This window comes from Canis lupus, chromosome 36, assembly GCF_011100685.1.
Source record: "Canis lupus familiaris isolate Mischka breed German Shepherd chromosome 36, alternate assembly UU_Cfam_GSD_1.0, whole genome shotgun sequence".
In the NCBI taxonomy this organism is placed as follows: domain Eukaryota; kingdom Metazoa; phylum Chordata; class Mammalia; order Carnivora; family Canidae; genus Canis; species Canis lupus.
Window position 1 is genome coordinate 16,552,485 of NC_049257.1, and position 25,167 is coordinate 16,577,651.

At 36.5% G+C, this 25,167-nt stretch overlaps 1 protein-coding gene across 4 annotated transcripts in view; it reads right to left on the reverse strand.

Annotated features, from left to right (window-relative positions):
- SLC25A12 (solute carrier family 25 member 12) overlaps positions 1 to 25,167 on the reverse strand; it is a 207,090-nt gene that overhangs the window by 56,199 nt on the left and 125,724 nt on the right. For 3 of the 4 annotated variants that reach the window (XM_038584841.1, XM_038584840.1, XM_038584842.1), the window contains exons 4-5: positions 13,714 to 13,829; positions 5,624 to 5,763 (exon numbers count right to left, since the gene is read on the reverse strand). In XM_038584841.1, the coding sequence (XP_038440769.1) occupies positions 5,624 to 5,763; positions 13,714 to 13,829 (256 nt within the window). Of the gene's footprint in view, positions 1 to 5,623; positions 5,764 to 9,110; positions 9,215 to 13,713; positions 13,830 to 25,167 lie in introns of those variants that run through there. The other variant, XM_038584843.1, reaches the window with a different exon arrangement.

Genomic DNA, 25,167 nt, shown 5'->3' on the forward strand with positions numbered 1-25,167 from the left:
AAATAAACTTGGAGGGAGTCCTGGGTGGCTCAGCGGTTTAGCACCTGCCTTCAGCCCAGGGCGTGATCCTGGAGACCTGGGATCGAGTCCCACGTCGGGCTCCCTGCATGGGGTCTGCTTCTCCCTCTGCCTGTGTCTCTGCCTCTCTCTCTCTCTCTGTGTCTCTCATGAGTAAATAAATAAAATAAAAATTAAAAAAAAAGAAATAAACTTGGAGAAAACAGACATTGGCAGGGAGCAACAAACACTTGTCTTTATTTATTTATTTTTTTTAACACTCGTCTTTAAAATCTTTGGAGAAGTGAAAGAAAACAGCACATCCATGAAAAAAGAATACGCTTTTTTTTTAAAGATTTTATTTATTTATTTATTTATTTATTTATTTATTTATTTATTTATTTATTTATTTATTTATGAGAAACACAGAGACAGGCAGAGGGAGAAGCAGCCTCCCTGCAGAGTTGGATGCGGAACTCGATCCCAGAACCCAGGGATCACTACCTGAGCCAAAGGCAGATGTTCAACCATTAAGCCACCCAGGTACTCAGAATATACTATTTTTGAAAAGGAATATTCAGAAAACTAAAAAGAACTGAAAATCTGAAATGTAACACAATTAAAAACTTAATAAAAGGTTCAGAAGGAGGATGCCTGGGTGGCTCAGCAGTTAAGCGTCTGCCTTTGCCTCTGGAATTCCGGGTTCAAGTCCCACATCGGGCTCCTGCATGGAAGCCTGCTTCTCCCTCTGCCTATGTCTCTGCCTCTCTCTGTGTCTCTCATGAATAAATAAACTCTTTAAAAAAAAAAAAAAAAGGTTCAGAAGGAAAGCAGGAGAGAGAATAAAAACTAAATCATACATTTAATATACTAGCTCTAGAAAGAAAGAAAAAAAAGAGTAATTAATTTTTAAGAATTGAGGAACGGGGGATCCCTGGGTGGCGCAGCGGTTTAGCGCCTGCCTTTGGTCCAGGGCACGATCCTGGAGACCCGGGATCGAATCCCACATCGGGCTCCCAGTGCATGGAGCCTGCTTCTCCCTCTGCCTGTGTCTTTGCCTCTCTCTCTCTCTCTCTCTCTCTGTGACTATCATAAATAAAATAAAAAATTAAAAAAAAAGATTAAAAAAAAAAGATTAAAAAAAAAAAGAATTGAGGAACGGGGATGCCTGGGTGGCTCAGTGGTTGAGCGTCTGTCTTCGGCTCAGGGCATGATCCTGGGGGTCCCGGGATTGAGTCCCACGTTGGGCTCCCTGCATGGGGCCTGCTTCTCCCTCTGCCTATGTCTCTGCCTCTCTCTCTCTCTGTGTATCTCTCATGAATAAACAAACAAAATATTAAAAAAAAAATCTGAGGAACAAAAATTTTCAAATTCAAAGAGCCCACTGAAGGGACACGTGGGCACCTGCCTTCAGCTCAGGGCATGATCCTGGGGTCCTGGATCAAGTCCCACATTGGGCTCCTTTTAGGGAGCCTGCATCTCCCTCTGCCCCTGTTCTCTGCCTCCCTCTCTGTGTCTCTCATGAATAAACAAAATCTTAAAAAAAAAAAAAAAAAAAAAAAAAAAGAGCCCACTAAAGGCCCAGCACCAAGGAATATCATGAAATTTCAAAACATAAAGGAAAAAAAAATCTGAAAAGCCCACTGGTGTGAAAAAAATGTTTCAAAACAGAATCAAGATTGAGAATGGTGGGATTGCTGGGTGCTCAGCGGTATGGCACCTGCCTTCAGCCCAGGGCATAATCCTGTAGTCCCAGGATCAACTCCCATATCAGGTTCCCTGCATGGAGCCTGCTTCTCCCTCTGCCTGTGTCTCTGCCTCTCTCTCTCTCTCTCTCTCTCTCTCATGAATAAATAAATAAAATCTTAATTAAAAAAAAAAGATTGAGAATGGTACTGGAGTTTTCAGTGGCAAAACAGAAAGCAAGAAAACAAACGAGAAATGTTCTCAAAATTAGGAGGAAAAGGGATCCCTGGGTGGCGCAGCGGTTTGGTGCCTGCCTTTGGACCAGGGCGCGATCCTGGAGACCCGGGATCGAATCCCACGTCGGGCTCCCAGTGCATGGAGCCTGCTTCTCCCTCTGCCTACGTCTCTGCCTCTCTCTCTCTCTCTCTCTGTATGACTATCATAAATAAATAAAAAAAAAATTTTTTAAATTAGGAGGAAAATAATTTCTACCAGAATTCTATACCCAGGCATACTAAGTGTAAACATAGCAGAGGTTTTCAGATATGAAAAGTCTCACAAAAAACTTTACTTTCTTCAAGAAGCCCCTGCAGGAAGCATTCCACCAAAAAGAGGAAGTAAACTATAATAAAGGAAGAGATGGAATCCAGAAAACAGGAGATTCAACATAAAAGAAACACAAACAGATTCCCCACAATGAAGGTAAAGGGAGATAATAAACTGACACCTGTGAAAAAAGTACAAAATCCAGCCTCCAATCATGAAGCAGATCAGGAAGTTCTAAGGAAATGCTGCAGAGGCTACAGAAAACAGTATGGAAATTCCTCAAAAAGTTAAACATAAAATTACCGTATGACATAGCAATTTCACAGCTAGGGATAGACTCAAAAAGATTTGAAAACAAGTATTCAAACAAATACATGTACACTAATGTGTGTGCAAGGGCCAAGAAGTAAGGTGAGAATAACCCAAGTATCCATCAAATAATGAATGAACAAAAAATAGTATAGCCATACAATGGAATATTATGCAGCCATAAAAAGAAATAAGATACTTATACATGCTACAATACGGATAATCCTTGAAAACATTATGCTAAGTGAAACAAAGCCAGACATAAAAAGTCATATTGTATAAATTCCATTAACAGTAGTCTTCACTTATCCATGGGGGGTATGTTTCAAGATCCCTAAATGGATGCCTGAAACCACACACAGAACCAAACCCTTTATATATGTTTTTTTTCCCATACATACACACTTAAGACAAAGTTTAATTCCTAAATTGTACACAGTAAGAGATTAACACTAATCACGAAAATAATAAAATAGAATTATAACAATATATTGCAATACAAGTTATGTGAATGTAGTCTCCTCTCTTGCCTTCTTAAAATATCTTGCTGTACTGTACTCATCCTTCTTCTGATGATGATGTAGATGATAAAATGCCTAAGTGATATGATGAAGTTAGGTGAATGGTGTGAGCATTGTGACATAGCATTAGGATCCTTCTGATGATACATCAGAAGAAGGATCATCTGCTTCTGAACCACGGTTGACCAGAGGTACACTGAAACCGCAAAAGGCAAAACTATAAATAATGGCGGAGCTACTGTAATATGAACTATGCAGAATAGGCAAATCCACAGAGGCGAAAGTAGTTTGGTGGTTGCCAGGAGCTGAGGAGAAACAGGAATGGGGAGTGACTGTTTAATGAATGCAGAGGGGTTTTCTTGGTAATAAAAAGGTTTGGGCATTATATAGTCTCATTCACTCGGGGAATATAAAAAATAGTGAAAGAGATTAAAGGGGAAAGGAGAGAAAATGAGTGGGAAATATCAGTGAGGGAGACAGAACATGAGAGACTCCTAACTGTGGGAAATGAACAAGGGGTAGTGGAAAGGGAGGTGGGCAGGGGGCCGGGGTGACTGAGTGATGGGCAGTCTGGGTGAAGGGGGCACTTGACGGGATGAGCACTGGGCGATATGCTATATGTTGGCAAATCGAACTCCAATAAAAAAAATATACAGAAAAAAAAAAGGTTTGGGAATAAGACAAAGGTGGTAGTTGCACAACACTGAACTGTACTAAATGCCACTAAATTATGCACTTCTAGGTAGTTAATTTTATGTTAAGTGAATTTTACCTTGATTTAAAAAAAAAACTCCTAGAGAGCTCCAAGAAGATGAAATTGACAGAATACCTAATATGTTGTAAACATATTAAAATGAGATGTTAATAACTGAGGCAAAATTTAAGAATGAATTAGCATTAATACATAGAAAACTAAACAAATAAGAAAAACTAGAAATCGTAAGAAAAGTAATCATTTTAGTCATGCACAGTATTTATAAAATTATAGTAATTAAAATGTTTATTGATCTAAGCAGAATCATAACATAATTATATGGGGGATGGAGAAAGAAAATATCTAAATTTGTGGAAGAAAGAGAGAGAGGTGAAAGAACCAGCTCCTAATCTTCCACAGTTCAAATTCAGTGAAAAAGACCTAAAAGTGAAAACTTTTAATGTAGAGTACAGAACCAAAGACAACCCCATAATGGCAAGGTAATCTCGAGAAAGAAGAATAAAGCTGGAGGTTCCACAATTCCAGATTTCAAGATGAACTACAAAGCTGTAGTAATCAAAACAGTATGGTACTGGCACGAAAATACACATAGATCAATGGAATGGAATAGAGAGCCCAGAAATAAACCTTCAATTATATGATCAATTAATCTCCAACAAAACAAGAAAGAAAATAATGAGGAAAAGACAGTCTTTTCTATAAATGGGTGTTGGGAAAACTGGACAAAACTATGCAAAAGAATGACAATGGACCAGTTTCTTAGAGCACACACAAAAATAAACTCAAAATGGATTAAAGACCTAAATGTAAGACCTGAAACTATGAAATTCCTAGAAGAAAACATAGGCAGTAATCTCACTGACATTGGCCTTAGCAACATTTATCTAAATATGTCTCCTGAGGCAAGGGAAACAAAAGCAAAAATAAACTATTAGGACTACGCCAAAATAAAAAGCTTCTCCACAGCAAAGGAAACCACCAACAAAAGAAAAAGACAATGTACTTAATGAGAGAAGATATTTGCAAATCATACATCCAATAAAGGGTTAATATCCAAAATATATTTTAAAAACTTATACAACACCAAAAAAAATAATAATATGATTGAAAAACAGACAGAGGAAATGAATAGATATTTTTTCAAAGACATCCAGATGGCCAACACAGTCAGTTAAGCATCCAACTCTTGGTTTCAGCTCAGGTTGTGATCTCAGAGTAAAGGGATCCAGGTCTGCCTCTGGCTCTGCTCAGCATGGAGTCTGGTTAAGACTCTCACCTTTTCCTCTGCCCCTCCCCACCATGCTCTAAAATAAATAAATAAATCTTTAAAGAAAAAAAAAAAAAAAACCACAATGAGCTATCCCCTCACATCTGTTAGAATAGCCAGTATTAGAAACCCAAGAAATCACAAGTATTGTTGAGGATGTAGAGAAAAGGGAACCCTCATGCACTGTTGGTAGAAATGTAAATTGGTGCAGCCATTGTAGAAAACAGTATGGAAATTCTTTGAAACAATTAAAGACAGAAATACCACACAATCCAGTAATTCCACTACTAGGTATTTATTCAAAGAAAGTGAAAACACTAATTTGGAGAATACTCCAATTAAAAAAGGAGATTTAAAAAAAATAGAAGAGCCAACACATGTTTATTATTTAAAGCTATGGAAGTAGTCATTGAAAGAACAGTTATGAGAGTTTTAAAAGCTGCATCTGGGAGTGGGAAATGGAAAATGTGGGTGTAATGCTACAGAGAATTGCTATTTTTGGGTAAGAAACTTAAAACTAAAAAGGAAGGAAGTAGAGGAGAAATGGCATGTATTTAAACGAGTTATGAAAACTAAGCTCACCTGGAGAAACTGTGTGAATTCTGTGTAGTTAAGATGCTTCTTCCGATTATGCCCAAAATGCAGTCGGATAAATTCACAGTCCCAGTTAAAAGGGATATGATGATGAATAATAGTCTGTCCAAAAATTTCTTTGACATTTTCTTAAAAGGGAAAACAAAAATAAATAAATTATATCTGGAATAAGTAGTTTAGTCCACTGCAATGTTCCTACAGAAAGAAATTAAGAGAAATTTTAAGTCAATATTATCTGCTTCTATTAAGATTAGCTGCAAAATTTTTTGTGTCCAGAAACCCATGCACAGGAACACAATTGATACAAAATATAATTTTACACTTAAGATTGTGTACCATTACATATAAGGCCATGAGATTCTTAATTTCTCTTGATTTAATTTTAATTAGGAAGTGATTTATATCTTGCACTATAAATGGCTGCTACTTTGCATTCCAGAATAAAATCAATAGTGTTTTCCCGATTCCTCAAGGAGTCGAATTAAGCCCTTTATCAGAAGCATGAATACCTAAATTACAGTATAATGCAATATTTGTCATACTAAGTATGGTTTGATTGAGGCTTGATTATTACATTCACACTAGCCTGAATGTCTATTGAAGATAGGTATAAGAAATACTACCAAAAGCATATCATTAGCTCAGCAGCAAGCACCTTATTAAAAGCTTCTGATATTGTCAAAAATATGGTCTTGACACAAAGCTTCAAAATCTCCATAAAAAGCATGATTATTAGTCTCAACTATTAAAATATTTTAAGATAAGTGAAATTAGTGATTCATTTTTAAATAAAGAAGGACTAAACACAGTACACTAACTTTTAGATAGGAACAAGTAAGGCTATGTAATATACAACCAAAACCCTCTGACAGCTTGTCTTCATGCACTACAATGTCAGTCACTTTCTTACACACTTCTACACTTACTATAAAAGTCAATTCACAAATGACTGGTACTTTAACAAGCATAGACTGAATAGCCTAATTTAGAAGCTCATGCCAAAAAAAAAAAAAAAAAATCATTAACAAAGTTAAGAAAGCAGGAAGCCTGTTTTACTGATGTCATAAAAACAAAATTATTTTCAAGTTTATGCCAATTATATTAGTGGAAGTGTTTTACTGTCCATAGCTATCAATTTTACTAATTAATAGAAGTTTAATGTTTTATAATCTCCAACTATGTTATTTCTCTAATTTCTGCAATTCATTAAATAAGATATCGATCTCATATTGTAATGGTTTAATGGATTCCCTTTAGTTTTATATACCTTTTCCTCTTGATAAAAGATTGTTACTGGGATAAGGTGGAAAAAGAGTGTAAGAATCCCAAACTGGAAATCCTACCAGTCTGGACTCAATGTAACAGTTCTGAATAGGTCACAGCTATCAGTAAGCTGGAAGAAGGCATTGGATGTCACTGGGGAGATGGGATTCTCATCTTTCAAATAGAATGTAGCACTTATTTCTTGCCTAATTAGCAACACTGTGTCAGAGTTTTCAAACCATGTTAAAATTATTTTCATCTTCCATAAACACTATTAAATATATGGGGTTTTGTTTCTCAGAACAAAAAGAATTCCTGGGATTCTTCCTGGCTTTTAACCACCCTTAAATCTATATGGAATTTCAACAGTTGTAAAATATGTTAAAGTTTATGAGATAATTAAAATAATAAGGATTACAAAATATATTTAGAGCTAAATATACTATGAAATCAACAAAGATTTTTAATGATCTCCTTTAACTAGCTGTTCTATTCCCAAGCTAATTACTTTGATTTCCTATTTTTAAGGTCTAAGAGTCTAAAACTAAGGAAATATGAAGAAATTAATGGAAAACAGAATAGAATAACTTAAGTTACTATATATTTAAATATTAAGATTATGAAAGGGAATATGTTATTTTATGATAACCTTCATTTTAAAGGTCACAAATCCTGAAACTCAACTCTTTGGTAAGAAATGCACATACTGCTACCTAGATAAATTTTATATAACGGTGGAATAAAACTGAATTTCCTCTATATGACCAGAAAATATTAGATTATTAGTGTGAAACTAATCAAATACAAAGATTCAAAAGCTTTCAAACTACAAAAATTTACTTAATTATGAAACTGTTTTCTATTATCACAAAATGGATACTTATGAACTGAAATCACAATGTCTAATCTACATTTTTAAAAGTCCCATAATAAAAACTTTAACTAAAATCCTATTTTGTAAACTTTCTAACAACCTCTAAATAAGATTTTGGAGTATCTTTGAAATAATTAAAATGATAGCTTAAATTACTCATAATAATCTCCCCAAATATTGAAGTGTCAGTTTCCATGACTATTTGTTTCAACATTTCCTACTTCTCACAAAGTGGTCATTGACAGCTTTGTGTATGGTTTTATTATGACCATTAATATGTGCTGTGTTTTGTTAACCACCCCCCAGACACTTTAATTATTTTAACTATGTCACAGGCTACAACTATAGTTACTAGGAAAAACAAAATTTCAAACCTACTTTGGCACCTCTTGATGTGTTCCACTTCCCTTATTATTTTCACTACCAATTGCCTAAGGCTAATTCAGGAAGCTTACAAAAATAATTAGTACAACTATTGTTTTAAAGTCCAATTCATAATTACCACTTTACCAGGATGTGTTATCAAAAAAAAAAAAATTATACAAAAGCTCCAGAACTGGAGAGCTTCTACTTGTGTGAGGCAATAGCTCAAACAGATGATGTTCTTACCTTACCCAGTTTTATCAAGTTCTGCATGACATGAAAGGGAACCCCAATCATCTCAAATATTCCCAATGCATCTAACTGAAACTGCATAGTGTTTTCCCCCAGAGAGAATCCCGTCTTTCCAGTGGCAAACAAGGGTCTTTAGCTCTAAACAGCACTCCTTGGAGTACTATTTCAGTGGCCATAGTTCTGGCCTGGATGAAAGGGCTATGACAGTCACATCTTATTGGCAGCAAGATCGTGATCTCAGGTTTTATACTAGACTAGTATTGCTATGGGATATAGGAATCCATTCGTTTTCTGACATATAGAAAACAATAGACCACTTTTTCACTTCCTGCAGAGCATGGGCTTATGAAAGAGATGGTTTAGAATTCCTCTGACGAGGGAATTGGGGCCAGATACAAAAGTAGCCTGTCATTATGTTCTCTTTGTTCAAAGGAAAGGAGAACGATTTGTCAGGAGGGCAGGTAATGGTGACAACTGGGATTAAGTAAAAATGTTCACAGACATATAACATTAGTCAGTTTAGCTGTATCAGTCACTTATGATGATAGGACTAGATGAAATACACATTGAAGCATATATATTATGTAAATATGTCTTAATAGAGGTTTTAACTTCCCCAGCAGCCCACACTGTGTCTCCCCATCTCATCCACCCTCATCCCTCCCCTGGTCCTTATGGGAGCTTCCTACTGGTCTTGTTCACCTTTCTGCAGTACAAAATTACCTCTGACCGGGGCTGGCACTCTTCTCCAAGACTGCCGCCATGCCTGTTCCATGAATGAGCCTGGAAGGAGCTGCTGTACCAACGGTGTGGCCAGAGAACTCCTCCTGTAGGTATACAAGCCATCAGCCCTGTGACACAGCCCACCTACCATCAGCCCAACGACATCCTGATTCCAAGGATTCCAGCCCAGCAGGAGCCACTGCTTCCAACTTAATAGGCTTGAGATCAAACATTTTTATTGTCAGGGGGAAAAAAAAGTCCTCGATAGCTGAGTTTCACCTGCACAGTTCTTAAAGTGAAGTCAGAGAGGCTTTTAGAAGGACTCCCACCAAACAATGAATTCCTTGTGTATAACTGAACAAAAACAATGGCGAGACTTGTGGAAGTAAAGAGTTTTTCAGTGAAGGAAAACTTGGGGAGAAAGAAGAGGAACAACTAAGAGACCAAAAGAGAAAACAAAGGAAAACAAACAACAACAACAAAAAGTTCAACAACAGGAACTTAGCAGAGGAAGTCTCAACCAACATAGCATGTAGACTCAGTCCCAGACTGCTAGGTTCTACTTCCAACTGGATCATTAGTTTCCTAGGTGACTTCCTCAGTTTTCCCAAGCAAGAAAGTATTTCTATTAACCCTTTACCTACCTCCAGAAGGGACTACCATACCTGCTGCCAAATACATGTGAAGGTCCATTTCTCAGAAAAAAAATGAGTTTACATTTAAAGAGCATCTATTACTATAGAAACTAGATGCTTCAAGAGTCTATCACCAAATGGCATAAAAACTAATAATACCATATCCTTTTTTTTTTTTTACTTCAAACCTACCCTACTCTAGCAGCCTTGAGTATTAATATCACTTTCTCTGCAGTATCTGAAAGGAATATCAAAAATTTTCCCGATTTAATTTGAACACCCAGGTAAAGCTCCAATTCTTACAAGATTAAACTAGGTTTTGGTTACCATTAGATTTTCATATTATTCCATGTCTACAGCTTTGTTTCCAGTGAGAAAGTGTACATTTTTCATATCTAGACTTCTATCTCCTGAATCTTTTAATAACAGCCATGGTAAACCCAATCTGTTCTTCCCTTCCTGGAAAAAGAGTCTATTTTAGAGGCACAAATGGAACACATATTCATTTGTTGTATCTAATGATGACCAAACACAGTATAAAATCAAAAGGAATCCCTGCTTTTTGAGGGTGCTACAGTGAGGAGATGAAGATATGCCCCTGAAAAAAGATCACTTTGGAAAGTTCCCATTCCTACACGAGCAGTTTGGAACACAATGTTGATGAGATTTCAGTAGAAAACTTATACTGTATAACATATCTTATATTCATGTATTAGTAGATAGAGGAGTTTGGGTTTCATTTTTTTTTTAGAAGGATTATATCTTTGTTAAAGCAATAGGCTTTGATATTTTTAAAATGTGGGACAAATGCATGGCAGCTATTGACAACACAATGTAGTATAACTGGTTATCTAGGTTACCTCAACCTAATTCTATTGAGCAGAATATCCAGTATACTAGTGGCTAGCAGGGAGACCAAGGCAAGTTTATAATGTATCTAGCACACACCAGTCATGCAGCGGCCTCTACAAGGCTCATGCCACCAGGCAGTAAAAGATACACAAGCCATTAATTATCTACAGCATGCATTAGAAGTTTTATATTAAAAGAACATCAAAGAGGAAACAACTAGTGGTTTTATTCACTCTTTTAAAAACTCCAGAACGCTCTGAGTTTGCATATTCTGAAATGTATTACTGAGGTCTCAAGTTTTCATCCTCTCCCCCAAAGTAGAGGCATCTCTAACAATTAAAAACAAAAAACAAAAAACTTGTCCAGCACTCAAGTAAATGTTGTTCAATATTTCTATTTATATAAATACTTGCAAAAATGCACACAATTTAAGAATCTAATCTGATATATATTAAAAAGCATATCTAAAAAAACAAAAGCATAAATGAGAACAATATATACAAATACACAGATAACATCATCATCATAGTCCATGAGATACTGATGGCATAACAGTTTTCCCCACTCCATTACACCTGGCATCCAATATTCCCTCCCACCTTTCTCTCCTGATGTGCTCAAGAGAAAACTTTAAATAAGTTCCAAACTAGAAAACATAAAGCCATTTAGTGAAAAGGATTTAGAGTTAGAATGGATCTAAAATTTCCTTTTACCTATTTATCTATAAACACATAAGCATAATTCATTTTATGAAGTGGATACAAACATGAAAACTGACCTTTATCACAGATCCAAATCCTATAAAAATAAACTCCAAGTTAATCATTTCCTTATGTTGAAATTTTATAGTCTTGAAAATAGCCTGTAATGAGTAGGCCTTAGAAAACTTGTTAAATGGCATTTGTATCAGTTTGAATGCTTTTCCTCTTACGAATCTAAAATTATTAAACTTTCTCTCCTTCATTATGATTTTTATTTAAGAAAATTTATCCAAAATGGATCCTCAAAAGTAGGGAGCAAGGCAGGAAGAGAAAACAGTCAATGTTCCCAGGAAATATGTGAACATCATCAAGACAAACATCCAGCTGGCCAGGGACTCCAGGACCAATGTAGAAAGGGCGTTCAGCTTTACATCATTCCATAAAAATCTTCCTATCTCTTGATTATGAAGCAAAAGAATGAAAGCAGGATTTTGGAGGGTTCTTATGTTCTTCAGTTCATATCAGGTGTTACAACAACTGAAGCTAATTTATTTGGCTTTTGATCTTAATTATAGTTTCTTAAAATTCTAACTCTTACATCATAGTCTGGGGAAAAAACAAAAGATCTGTAAAATGCTAAAGTTGGGATCTAGTAACTATAAGCTTTCATTTGCATGAAATACATGTGTTTATAAACCACTCAGCTACTTTCTATACTCATTTAATCTACTAATCAACACTGGCATGAGTCTCTGCTTTATTCTATTGGATGAACTGACTTTAGTGACTTTTTAAAATAAAATTGGGAAAAGCAATCAAATGGAGGAGACACAAAGAACCAAGGTAGGAGGGACAAAAAGAAACCATAATTTGTTTTGGGAAATACAATTCTTAAACAATGGACACATGATCCAAGCACAGGTATGCTAACTCTAATGGAGATACACTTGTATCAAAGTATTACCGAGCACTGCTGCACAACATTTGGAAGTGAGACATGTGAGACTGTGTGATACCTACTGAAAATAGAAAATCAGTATTAGTGGCCCAGGGTTAATGCTGAATGATGAGAAGATAAAGGTTTCATACTTTAAACTACAGAATCTTGGTGCTTCTGGGGAAAGTCCGCCTTCTTTAGGAGGCAGAAGGGCCAGAGCTTGCACCGAAGCAGGAAGCATGCCAAGACAGATGCAGAAGCTTAAGGGGTTCTGTTTGTGTTGGTATTTATTTTGGAAAAATCTTCTTATATGGAAAATAACTGGGTCAACTGGCAAAAGGGAACAGTCAATGCCAAACTAGAATACCTAATACTTTCTCATTATTCTTTCCATGCCAGTGATGCTTCTTCCTTTGGGTTTAACTGAAGGATGTTTTTTCTGTAACAAATTCTACAGTGAAGAAATATTTAGCACTATAGTCATGGAAAGCCTAATGTTCAAGAGTTTTTCTACCACATATTGATGCCAATTCATACCACAAAAGGGCTCAAGTTTGACTTTACAAGATGAAAAAGTTCTGGAAATCTGTTTCACAACAATGTGAATATACTCAACACTATTGAACTATACATTGAAAAATGGTTGAGATTGAATAATGGTTAAGATTTTATGTGTCTTACTACAATAAAAAAAAAGTAAAAAAAAAAAAAAAAGGGGGGGGCAATGTGGGTTCAAGGTCCTTGAAAATACTGCATTGCTCTTATTGAAACTCCTGTTGCCAGAAAAATTAGCAGACACTTTAAACACAAATTGCTGCAAATATGCATCTTTAAAAACTAACACATGGCTACAAATAGAAATTTTAGTTTATATGCTTGTCAAACAATGGCACTGTGCTAAATTATGTGCCTAACAAAGGATTTATATCAATTTCTACATTTAACACAGATACCAATTTCAACATTCTAGGCTTGTTTCCTAAAACCAAAAATCTATAATGGGGGTTTAGAGAATGCTAACTATTCTTAACTCCCTCCTTCAGTTCCATTCTTGGTGTTAAAATGACCTAGCAATTTTCCAAACTGCTATTGAAAAGCTCTGCACTCTCTACCCAAAAATTCCTTAAAGAATGACATGATTATTCCATGTTGTTCACAGTCTGTTTCATAAAGAATTTTGCCCAGGCTAGCCCAGAACAAGAAAACTTTACACCACCTATTTTAGGAATGTGGAAGTGTCAATGACTCAATGAGCAACGGCATTCCTAGATTCTTTACTTTTTTGCAATAGTCTAATACTTTTAGTAAAATACACCGTTTTAATTTTATCTGTGTAAATTCTTTTAGGATATCAATACTTCACTTATTGACTAGCTCCTAAATAAGCGGCAATCTATGCAGTTACTAGATTTAGCAATTAAAGACTGGACCAGCCTTACTGACTTCACTTATCCCTTATAATCTTTTTTTTTCCTTACCAAATGTCACCTCTCCATTTCCACTCTTGTCAAACAACTGGAAAGCCACTATGAACATAGAATCTGGAGCACATAAAACAGATTCAAATGCCAAAAACTCTTGATAGGAGATCAATCTGGAATAAAATAGAAGATTTTATGGGCTGGTAAAGAACGGGAAAACATCAGGCATTTAACCTACCTTTACTATATGATCTATAGTTCAAGGTAACCAAACAATTGAAAAAGGGACGTTTCTCTTTAGAGAGGTAGTCCAGATAATAAAGAAGGAAGGAAGAATTAGAATGCTACCCTTTTGTGAATCCCTAATAAATTAAAGGACCTGGATAGTCATCAATCACTCCTAAAATCACAAAAATGGAAAGAACTAGACCAAAAAGAATTAAACCTGAAGCTGATAAAGTCTCTAGATCATAATTTCTCAACCATGGCACTCAACAGTACATTTTAACCTCGATAATTCTTTGTTGTAGGGGCCTCCTAGCGAGTGTATCATGTTTAGCAGCATCCCTGGCCTCTACCCACCATGTTGAGACACACTGCTTTCCGTGTAATCGATTTACAGAAAATACAAAGGACAAAGGAACATGTTAAACATCACCACAGAAACACAATCAGCATAAATGCAGACTGTAGGAAGCTACAGGGTGAATACTAAGTACTTGCAAAAAAAAACCCAATAACAAACTTTGAAAGAAAATATGGAGGAGAACCTCATTAAGGACTTAAAAGATGGGCAGCCCTGATGGCCCAGTGGTTTGGTGCTGCCTTCAGCCCGGGGTATGATCCTGGAGACCCAGGTTTGAGTCCCACGTCAGGCTCCCTGCATGGAGCCTGCTTCTCCCTCTGCCTGTGTCTCTGCCTCGCTCTCTGTGTGTCTGTCATGAATAAATAAATAAAATCTTAAAAAAAAAAAAAAGACTTAAAAGATATTTGTTGGCAAATCGAACTTCAATAAAACCAAATGAAAAATATTTTTAAAAGACTTAAAAGATATAGTAATTAATTATAAGATTTGGATTCTGATTCAAGCAAAGTAAAAAAAAAAACTTTTAATATATAAGAAAATTGGCAAATGGTAATAACAATATAACACAAATACTTGATGATATTAAGAAATTGATGTTAATGTTTTTGAGGAGGTTTGTTTTGTTTTGGTAACTTTTCTTATCTTTTTGAGATACACATAGATATTTACAACAAAATACATCATCTGGAATTTGCTTCAAAATAATCCAGGGGATGAAAGAATGGGAGGAGGTATAAATAAAACAAACTTAATAATTACTTTTATAATTACTAAAAACTGGTGATTAGGATATTGAATTCACTACCCTAGTCTCTGTTTTATATGATTGAAATGTCAGTAATACATTTTTTAGAGGCACCTGGGTGACTCAGTCAGTTAAGCATCCAACTCTTGATCTCAGTTCAGGTCCAAATCTCAGGGTCATGAGTTTAAACCCTGTGTTGGGCTCCACATTGGGTGCAAAGTCTATTTAAAAAAAATTTTTTTAAAGAAGATACATTTTTTAAAGGAAAATTCAGAACAAAAGAGGGGAAATGAAAGCATATTGAGTCCTAGAATACTCAGGGTTATGAAATTAGCCAGTGGCCAAAATTACACAATTTTCTTCAATGATCTTTTTTGGGACGAGGGGGAGAGAGCATGAGCAGGTGTGAGGGAGTGCAGAGAATATCAAGCGGGCTCCACACCCAGCGTGGAGCCCAACTTAGGGCTCAATCTCATGACCCTGAGATCATGACTTGAGCCAAAATAAGGAGCCAGACACTTAACTAAGCCACCCAGGCACCCCACCTTCAATGATCTTATAGAGTTGGCATATGCTAGTCGTCTTCCAAAGCAAGCTACAAAGATCCCATACCCTGTTGCTGCTATTGGTAAGTGACTAGTATTCAATTAACAGCACTATAAAAATCTGTTTTTTATAAATATATATACTGATTTATTTATTTACTTATTTATATTAGTAATGGTGTCACCTTTTATTCTCAAATGGCCTGGTTTGGGCAACACATTTACAGTTATCCTATAGAAAGGAAGAGACCTATAATCTTTAATGTGGCTTCTAGCCCCTCAGGATCTGATCTCTCTATACACCTCCCCCTTGGTCTCTGCACTCCAACCCATTCATTCTTCATCCATGTTCCTTCCAATCAGGATCATCACTCAGCACTTCATTCTCCTTAGAATCATCCCATCATCTCCAAACTTTTGCCCATTTAATTGGTACCCATCTTTATATAGCTCAGCTCTAGTATCACTTCCTCTAAAGGACCATCTCAGAGTCCCCAGATGACTTTACATAATCCTTCACACCCCTACAGCAGCACACTATACATTTTTAGTGCCCCGTGCAAAATTGTTATTAGAGTAATTATGTAATTCACTGTTTTTTTTTTTAAGATTTTATTTATTTATTCATGAGAGACAGAGAGAGAGAGAGGCAGAGACACAGGCAGAGGGAGAAGCAGGATCCATGCAGGGAGCCCGATGTGGGACTCCATCCCAGGTGTCCAGGATCACGCCCTGGGCTGAAGGTGGCGCTAAACCGCTGAGCCACCCATGCTGCCCTAATTCACTGTTTCCTTGCAAAAAGATAGGCTTGTTACAGAACACAGGTTTGATTCAGCATCTGCCTTTGGCTCAGGGCATGATCCCAGATGTCTGGGATCGAGTCCCATATCAGGCTTCCTGCATAGAGCCTGTTTCTCTTTGTGACTATGTCTCTGCCTCTGTCTCTCTCATGAATAAATAAAATATTTTTTAATAATTAAAAAAAAATGGAACTTGTAAATATTCTTGAATAAGTTTAATTTGGAATACAAAGTTTTTTAGAGGGGATCCCTGGGTGGCTCAGCGGTTTAGTGCCTGCCTTCGGTCCAGAGCATGATCCTGGAGTCCCGGGATCAAGTCCCACATCAGGCTCCCTGCATGGAGCCTGCTTCTCCTTCTGCCTGTGTGTCTGCCTCCCTCTCTCTCTCTGTGTCTCTCATGAATGAATGAATAAAATCTTTAAACAAACAAACAAAACAAAAAGTTTTTTAGAAAGCCATACTTCTCAACACATTAGGAATGACATTTTACATTTCATGTTATGCTCCTATTCATCTAAGACATATTTAAAACTCAAAGTTTCATTTTCTGTTAAGTACTTTGAAATATGTTTAAGCTCCACAAGTTACATTATATTCAAAGCAATGTGTATTCTATGACTTTCCCTTTATTGTGGAAAAGGCCTTGTTGTGGTATTATTCAGGACACTAAAGACTATGCCTTCACTGTGTCCCTGCTGAAGAATCTTTGGTGAAATTAGGAGATTGATTACCTAATGAATCCTGGGAAGAACAATAATCAAACTATCTGGTCACATATCATAATACACTTTATGCATTGGTGTATTACTAAAAACTATAATACTCAAAAGTGTGGTTGTCATTAAACAAATTCTAAAGTACTAAAAACAAATGAAGTTATAACATATCAGGTATCCAAACACTCCTAAAAAGCAATGACTAGTAAGTGGTTTTAACAAGAATATATAACACAGGGCAGCCCTGGTGGCGCAGCAGTTTAGCACCGCCTACAGCCGGGGGTGTGATCCTGGAGACCTGGGATCGAGTCCCACGTCGGGCTTCCTGCATGGAGCCTGCTTTTCCCTCTGCCTGTGTCTCTGCCTCTCTCTCTCTCTCTCTGAATAAATAAATAAATAAATAAATAAATAAATAAATAAATAAATAAATAAATAAATAAAATATTTTTTAAAAAATAAAAGAATATATAACACAAAATAGGGCAGCCCGGGTGGCTCAGAGGTTTAGCACCACGTTCGGCCTAGAGTGTGACCCTGGAGACCAAGGATCTAGTCCCATGTCGGGTTCCCTGCATGGAACCTACTTTTCTCCCTCTGCCTGTGTCTGTGTCCCTCTCTCTCTCTCTGTGTCTCATGAATAAATAAATAAAATCTTAAAAAAAAAAGAATATATAAACACAAAATAATGATATAGGGGAGGACTTAGAGAAGGCCTTCATTTTCTACATTATATATTTCTGAAATGTTTGAAGTTTTTAGCATCATTTAGCATTATTTCTTTTGATTATAAAAGTAATTTAAAAAATAAAAAGTAACTACTAGGCTGATGATGGATTAAAAAACAAAACCCAAACATTCTGTTTTTTCCAAAAACAGTCCCAGGAATCTGACATCAAAAACACAGTCACCGGGGATCCCTGGGTGGCTCAGCGGTTTAGCACCTGCCTTTGGCCCAGGCCATGATCCTGGAGTCCCAGGATCAAGTCCCATGTCAGGCTCCTGGTGTGGACCCTGCTTCTCCCTCCTCCTGTGTCTCTGCCTCTCTCTCTCTCTCTCTCTATCATAAATAAAGAAATAAATCTTAAAAAAAAAAAAAAAACACACACACACAGTCACCCTGGGGCACCTGGCTGGCTCAGATGGTTAAGTGTCTGCCTTTGGCTCAGATGGTAGTCTCTGGGTCCTGGGATCAAGGCCCATGACGAGGTCCTGGCTCAGTGGGGAGTCTGCTTCTCCCTCTCCCTCTGCTCATACTCTCCCTCTCTCTATCTCAAATGAATAATTTTTTTTGATCTTTAAAAAAAATACAATCACCCTGAAATATAGAATATGTAGCTTTACAGCAACATTTCATACTTGGTAGCAAAATTTTCTGTATTTATGAGAAGAAAGAGGTAAAAGACTTTTTCCATAACTAGCAAAGATTATAAAAATCAGCTGGCAGACAGAATTTGGCCCACACATGTTTTTTCTGGCATGTGAAGTATATTTTTAGTTATGTTACCGACATTAGGAAATCATAAGTACTTCACCCAAATATCCAGTTTTCTGGTTTCTCTTGTTAAACTACAAGTGTGGGCAACAGGTTTCTGGTCCCAAGGAGCACCAGGTCCCTGGAGCCAAAGCACAGGCTGCCTCTTCACAGACACCAGGGCCCATCGGTTAATCTACACCCAACCTTGTGAAACCATGTAGGTTTCCAACTAAGCAGATCTTGTCTAAAATATAAAGTCTGTGGACTTTAAATATCTACATTTCTTGGAGTGCCTAGGTGGCTCAGTCAGTTAAGCCTCAGACTCTTGGTTTCAGTTCAGGTCATGATCTTGGAGTCACGAAGTTGAGCCCCAAGTCCAGCTCTGCACCCAGTCTGAGATTCTTTCCCCTTCCTTCTCCCTCCCCTTCTGCTCCCTTCCCCCTGGCTTGTGTGTTCTCTCCCACTAATAAATAAATAAAATGTTTTTTCAATAAATATCTACATTTCTCTATCAGTATATTCAAAAAGGGAAATCCAGAAGGACCTTAGAAAGTCCAAAAGTAATATGCTGAAAGACATGCACAAGTCAGTGAAAGATTCTCAACTCCGTCTTTCTACTCAGTGTATGTATTCTTGCCCGCTCCCCAAATTTAAAGTTACAGATGAAAAAATAGAAAGGGTACCTGGTATTTGAAGTAAACTATTATTATAAGAAAGTATTGGGGGAATGCTCAGCCAATCCTCAATACTCAGGTACTTTTGCTACATAGAGTGATTTATTTGAAGAAAGGTTAATTGAGAAATACAAAAGCAGGGGCACGAGGGTGCACTTGAGGTAAGCCCCTGACTCAGGTCATGCTCTCAGCTCAGGTCCTGATCTCAGGGTGGTGAGATCCAACCACCACTTTATTGGCCACCCACCAGGGCTCAGCACAGAAAATCTGCCTGAAACTCTTCCCTCTACCTCTGCCCTGCCCCACAGAGTGAGCGTACATGCACACACATTCTCTCTTGCGCACTCTCTAATAATCTCAAAAAAGAAAAAAAAAAAACACAAAATCATCAGCAACTTAAAAATACATAACTTCATATTATTCAGCCTTAAAAAGGAATGAAATTCTGATACATGCTGTAACGTGGATGAATCTTAAAAACAACAGACTAAGCGAAATAAATCAAACACAAAAGGAAAACTATTACACTATCAATGCATATAAAGTACCTAGCATAGTCAAACTTATTAGAACCAGAAAGTAGAATAGAGGTTATTAGGGGCTGAGTTTGGGGGCAAAACAGGGTCTCATTATTTAATGGGTACAGAGTTTCAGTATTAGAAGATGAAAAAAAAAAAAAAAAACGGTGGTAATGGATGGTGATGACAGCAGTACAATAATAGGAATATACTTAATGCCACCGAACTATATTCTTGAAAAATAGTTAAAATCTTAAATTTCGGGCAGTCCAGGTAGCTCAGCGGTTTAGCACCAACTTCAGCCGAGGGTATGATCCCAGAGACCCGGGATCGAGTCCCACATCGGGCTCCCTGCATGGAGCCTGCTTCTCCCTCTGCCTGTGTCTCTGCCTCTGTCTGTGTCTCTCATGAATAAATAAATAAAATCTTTTTTAAAAATCTTAAATTTCATTATATATATTTTAATATAACAAAAGTCATCTGAGGTTACCCAGATATATGCATTTATCAAAATTCTGCAAATGTATCTGGAAGTTTTGTATTTGTCATTATGTGTAAATTTTACATCTAAAAAAAACACTCAGGGGCAGCCTGGGTGGCTCAACGGTTTAGTGCCGCCTTCAGCCCAGGGCCTGATCCTGGAGACCTGCATGAAGCCTGCTTCTCCTCCCTGCATGAAGCCTGCTTCTCCCTCTGCCTGTGTGTCTGCCTCTCTCTCTCTCTCTCTCTCGATCTGTGTGTGTCTCTCATGAACAAATAAAATCTAAAGAAAAGACAGCTTCATCTATATACTAGAAAGCAGCCTTTAATGAACACTAAATCTGCCAACTCCTTGATCTTGGACTTCCTAGGCTCCAGAACTGTGAGAAATAAAGGTCTTAAAAAATAAAATAAAGTAAAATAAAATAAAATAAAAAACTCAAAACAAATACTGAAATCCAGTTAATAATATGCATGCTGAAATATTTATGCAATGTTGCAATTTATTCTGAAATGTGTGAAAAAATAAGATGGATTGATGGAAAAATAGAAGGATATATATATATATATGAAAAAGGAAGCATAGAAAAACGTTAATGGTAGAATATGATAGGTATGTAAGTGTATACTGTAAAATTCTTTCAATTTTCCTGAATGTTTGAATTTTCATTATAAAATCCTGGGAAGAAGTAGGGTGGGGAAAATGGACCACTTTGTCTCTCTGATATGCTCCTTATCTGTTTTTAAGCCACAGGCATTTTATACCACATGATAATGCAACAATATATTTCATAAAGCAAGAAATAGCCTGTTATCCATGAACATAAACCAAACATACTCCAGAATACTTTTAAAGGCTCTTTTCCCTGTATCCTGCAATGAATTCCCCTATTGTTAGAAGGGCTGATCAAGACTTAAGCAGAACAAATGCAAACCACAAGCCACTAACTGGAATGAAGAAACCATTGCTTAGTTCATACTTTAATAAATGGTTTTTCTTTTAATGAGGATGAGCGGCACCTCACTTTTTATCATACCTGCTGCTTGACTTTTTACAAAGAACATGTATTCATTCTATTACTCTGAAATAAAATATTTTATGAATCAGATGCTTTAAAATTTTTCTACTTTTAAATTTACTGAATGGAAACTAATGAAATTTCAAAATATCAATATGTTAATTTTGTAATTTTTAAAACAACCAAGATTTCTGCATAAAAGGTTTTTCTATAGGCATGAAGAATACTTTTTCTTTTGGGGTGCCTGGGTAGTGCAGTCAGTTAAGCATCCAACTCTTTATTTCAGCTTAGGTCATGATCTAAGGTGGTGAGATGGAGCCCTGGGTCTGGCTCCGCACTCAGTGGGGAGTCTGCTTGGGTTTCTCTCTCCTTCTGCTCCTCATTGCTCGCCCCCCCCACCACCGCTGTGCTCTCTCCCTGTCTCTAAAATAAATAAATAAATCTTTTAAAAACATTTTTTATATGTATGTAGAACATTAAAGGAAAACAGCTGTGAAAAACTAAAAAGAAAAATAATAGTCTTATACATTATAGGAGAATAGAACTTCCAGATGAAATTCTGACTAGAGCTAAATATAGAAACTACAATTCTAGAAGTTACAGTTTCAAACAAGCAACTGTCTAAACATTTTAGATGAGATCACACAATAATAGTTCCCAAAATCTGCATAAAACCATTTTGCTTTTCATTATATAACCACATCTTCAAAGTTTAAGCCACAATCTCACAAATAATACTTGGCTAATAGGTTTTACTTTTAGACAACCCATCATGCTATTTATACCATATAATATTGCTTCTACATGGTTTTGCAAGCAAACACCTGTATCAAAACATTCCTGCTTATTTTACTATCTACTGGAAGAAAGGAAATGGGGAAGAGGAATGGGGTATTTTACATGCTAAGGAAACATGAAGCAGGGGGTGAGGGAGTCCAGAGCACAAAAAGGTATGGTACTGACCACTCCACTCCTAAATCTGCTTTTTTCCACACTTATTAACTAAATCACTTAGACCTGCCTATACTAGTTCTATTCATTGAGATTTGGTCTTGAGTAATTATAAACAATATTATATGATGCTATTTCAAACTACCTGTACCTATAAGACTCTCATCAAAAAACTACCAGAGAACCAAGGAATACCTCTTGGGGAAAAAAAAAAAAAAGTAACAACTGCACTATTCTAATCTTTCATCACTGCTCTGGGTAAAGGAGTGGAAAACAGAAAATAGGGGAAAAAGAGAAGTTTTTAAAAGATGATTATAAGAAGGAAAATGGACTAAAAATTAAGAGTATTTTCTGTTATTGGGCAAATCAATCAACCTCTCTGGGTCCATTTTCCTTAAATGTTAAGTGAGCAAGGGTTGGCTACTCAGAATAATTTAATGATATCAAAGTTTTTGATTCTCTTGAATTACAAGTATTAAAGAAACATTAATAAGGATACTTAAACTTTTTTGAATTCACAGACCCCCCCCTTCTTAAATCTGGCAATTTTCTCCTCAGAAAAATGAAAATACAAATTCACTCATTTTGCATTATATTCCAGCAAGTTCAGGAACCCCTGAAGACAAGCCATTGAATAGGAGGTTAAGAATTGCTGTGTTTCGGGATGCCTGGGTGGCTCCGTTGGTTAAGCATCCAACTCTTGATTTTGGCTCTGGTCGTGATCTCAGGCTTATGAGATCAAGCCCCACATGGGGCTCTGTGCCAGGCATGGAGCCTGCTTAAGAGCCTCTCTCTCTCCCTTTCTTTTGCCCCTCCTCCCTCTAAAAAAATTTGCTGTATTTCTAGAAAATTCCATCTTCCTCTCCTTTTAGAAATAACCTATATGTTTCATAAATTCATTTATAATTTTTATGCTTTAACTCTTTGAATCAGATTTCCTATCCAATCCCAATCTGACTCATTCCAAAGAGATGAAAAAAGGAAGTTTAAGGAGTTTTTAAAAATCTGAAATAGAAAATATTTACCTTTTGGGGGGGAAGAGGAAAAAAAGATTTATTTTTTACAAAGAGAAACAGGTTTATTTGTAGGTGAACATTATCAAATTACTAGATAGTTCACTAGCCAAATCCATCTTTGATCTACTCTGGCAACTTAAACCCTTGATTCCATTTAACCACATTAACAATGCAACTGAGTTTGGGAGAATCACATGAAGCTTCAAAAAAAATACATGTACTGAGATGGACCAGATATGGGTACTCTGAAAGCAGGCCTCAGGCCAAATTAATGACAATAAATACTCTTATAGTTTCTAAAAGATCTAAGTGTATATGTTACCTTAAATAATTTTGAAGAATGAATTCTGATTTAAAAAAGAATTTTCATATATATTACTGTCTAATCACTATTGAAAATCCAATGACTAAATGGTCCATAGTACCTTATCAGCTGATTTGACTTTCTAATTTTTTTATTTTTTAAAGGAATCTCTACACCCAACGTGGGGCTCAAACTCATAACCTCTTCCAACTGAGCCAGCCAGGAGCCCCTGATCTGACTTTTTTAGAGACCCATCACAAAATGTTTCCAAGCTCTACAATATCTACCATTATAAATTATATAAAATCTTTATCTAAGATATAAAATACTCATAGTAGATTTTATGCATTATACTAGATTCTCTGGGAAAATACGAATGAATACAATACTAACCCTGGATTCAAAGAACTTAGATACCAACATTTCTACTTTAACTACCACGATTGTCTCCTAAATGGATTTCACTGCATGCAAGTCTTGCCCTACTCCAACCTACCATTTTTCTAAAATCTGATCATATCTGTGGTAATGGAAATAACTTTTAGCAGCTCCACATTGCCTAGTTTTTCACACAACTACCTCTACAAATAGGAGAAAGAACATGGGCCTTTGAAGGCCTAAGGATGTAGCTTGGAACTCAACAAAGCATGACAAAATTCTCTTTATAATTCACAAAAATAATCCATTTGCTCTATAATACACTCATATTTAATTTTAATATAAAAATGGTGTGTTTTTCCCCTCAGTAAACTGACACTCTAGTATGATGCACCTCGCTATTTCTGTGACTGAACACACCCATACACTGCCAGGCTAAAAATACCTCCAAGACTAAGTCACGAACCTACAGGATACAGTCAAAGCTTAGCACACAAGGTTCCCACCTCCACTCCAATCACAACTCCAACAGCAACAAAGCCACACCATAGCCCCAGGAAGGTACATGTAACACAACTTCCCCAATGTCACTCCCCAAACACACACACACACACACACACACACACACACACACAGAAGCATATAGGCACACACATGCACACTACCCTTGATGTTTCATACCATTGCTATTCCCTTTCCTGGAATTCTCCTACTTATCTCCTACCAGCAACTTCTTGTTCATCTTGCCAGATTTCACTCCATAATCACCTCTTCTATCATGCTGTCCTGACCACCCAAAACAGGGTTAACCATACTTTTGTGAGTGTCCTTTGTATCTTTCATATGGTTCTATTATAACACTTTATTCCCAAAGTATCATTTTGTTTACTCATCCTCTTTCTCATTAGGCCATGAGTTAAGGCCAGGAACCCCTTTTATTTGTGCTTGTATTACTAAGGCCCAACAGTGCCTGGCTAATGGCGGTTGTTTAATAAATGTTTGTCAAATAAATGAGTAGACAGATAAATGAATAAATGCCACTCTCTAAATTCTTCCCTGATTTATTCTTCTTCCTAGCACTTATAGCCTAACATGCTATAGTTTACTTTTAAATTTGTATACTGCTTTTGCACTTAGCAGTTTATTCACTGATGTAATGCTAGGCCTTAGAACATTGCCTAAAACATAGTAGGTACCCAATATTTGTTGTATGAGTGAAAAAAATACACTTAGTTATCTGAAAACCATTCTGTTCAAATTATTCAATATAACATATGGCTTTTTACACGTAGTTTTCTTTCCAAA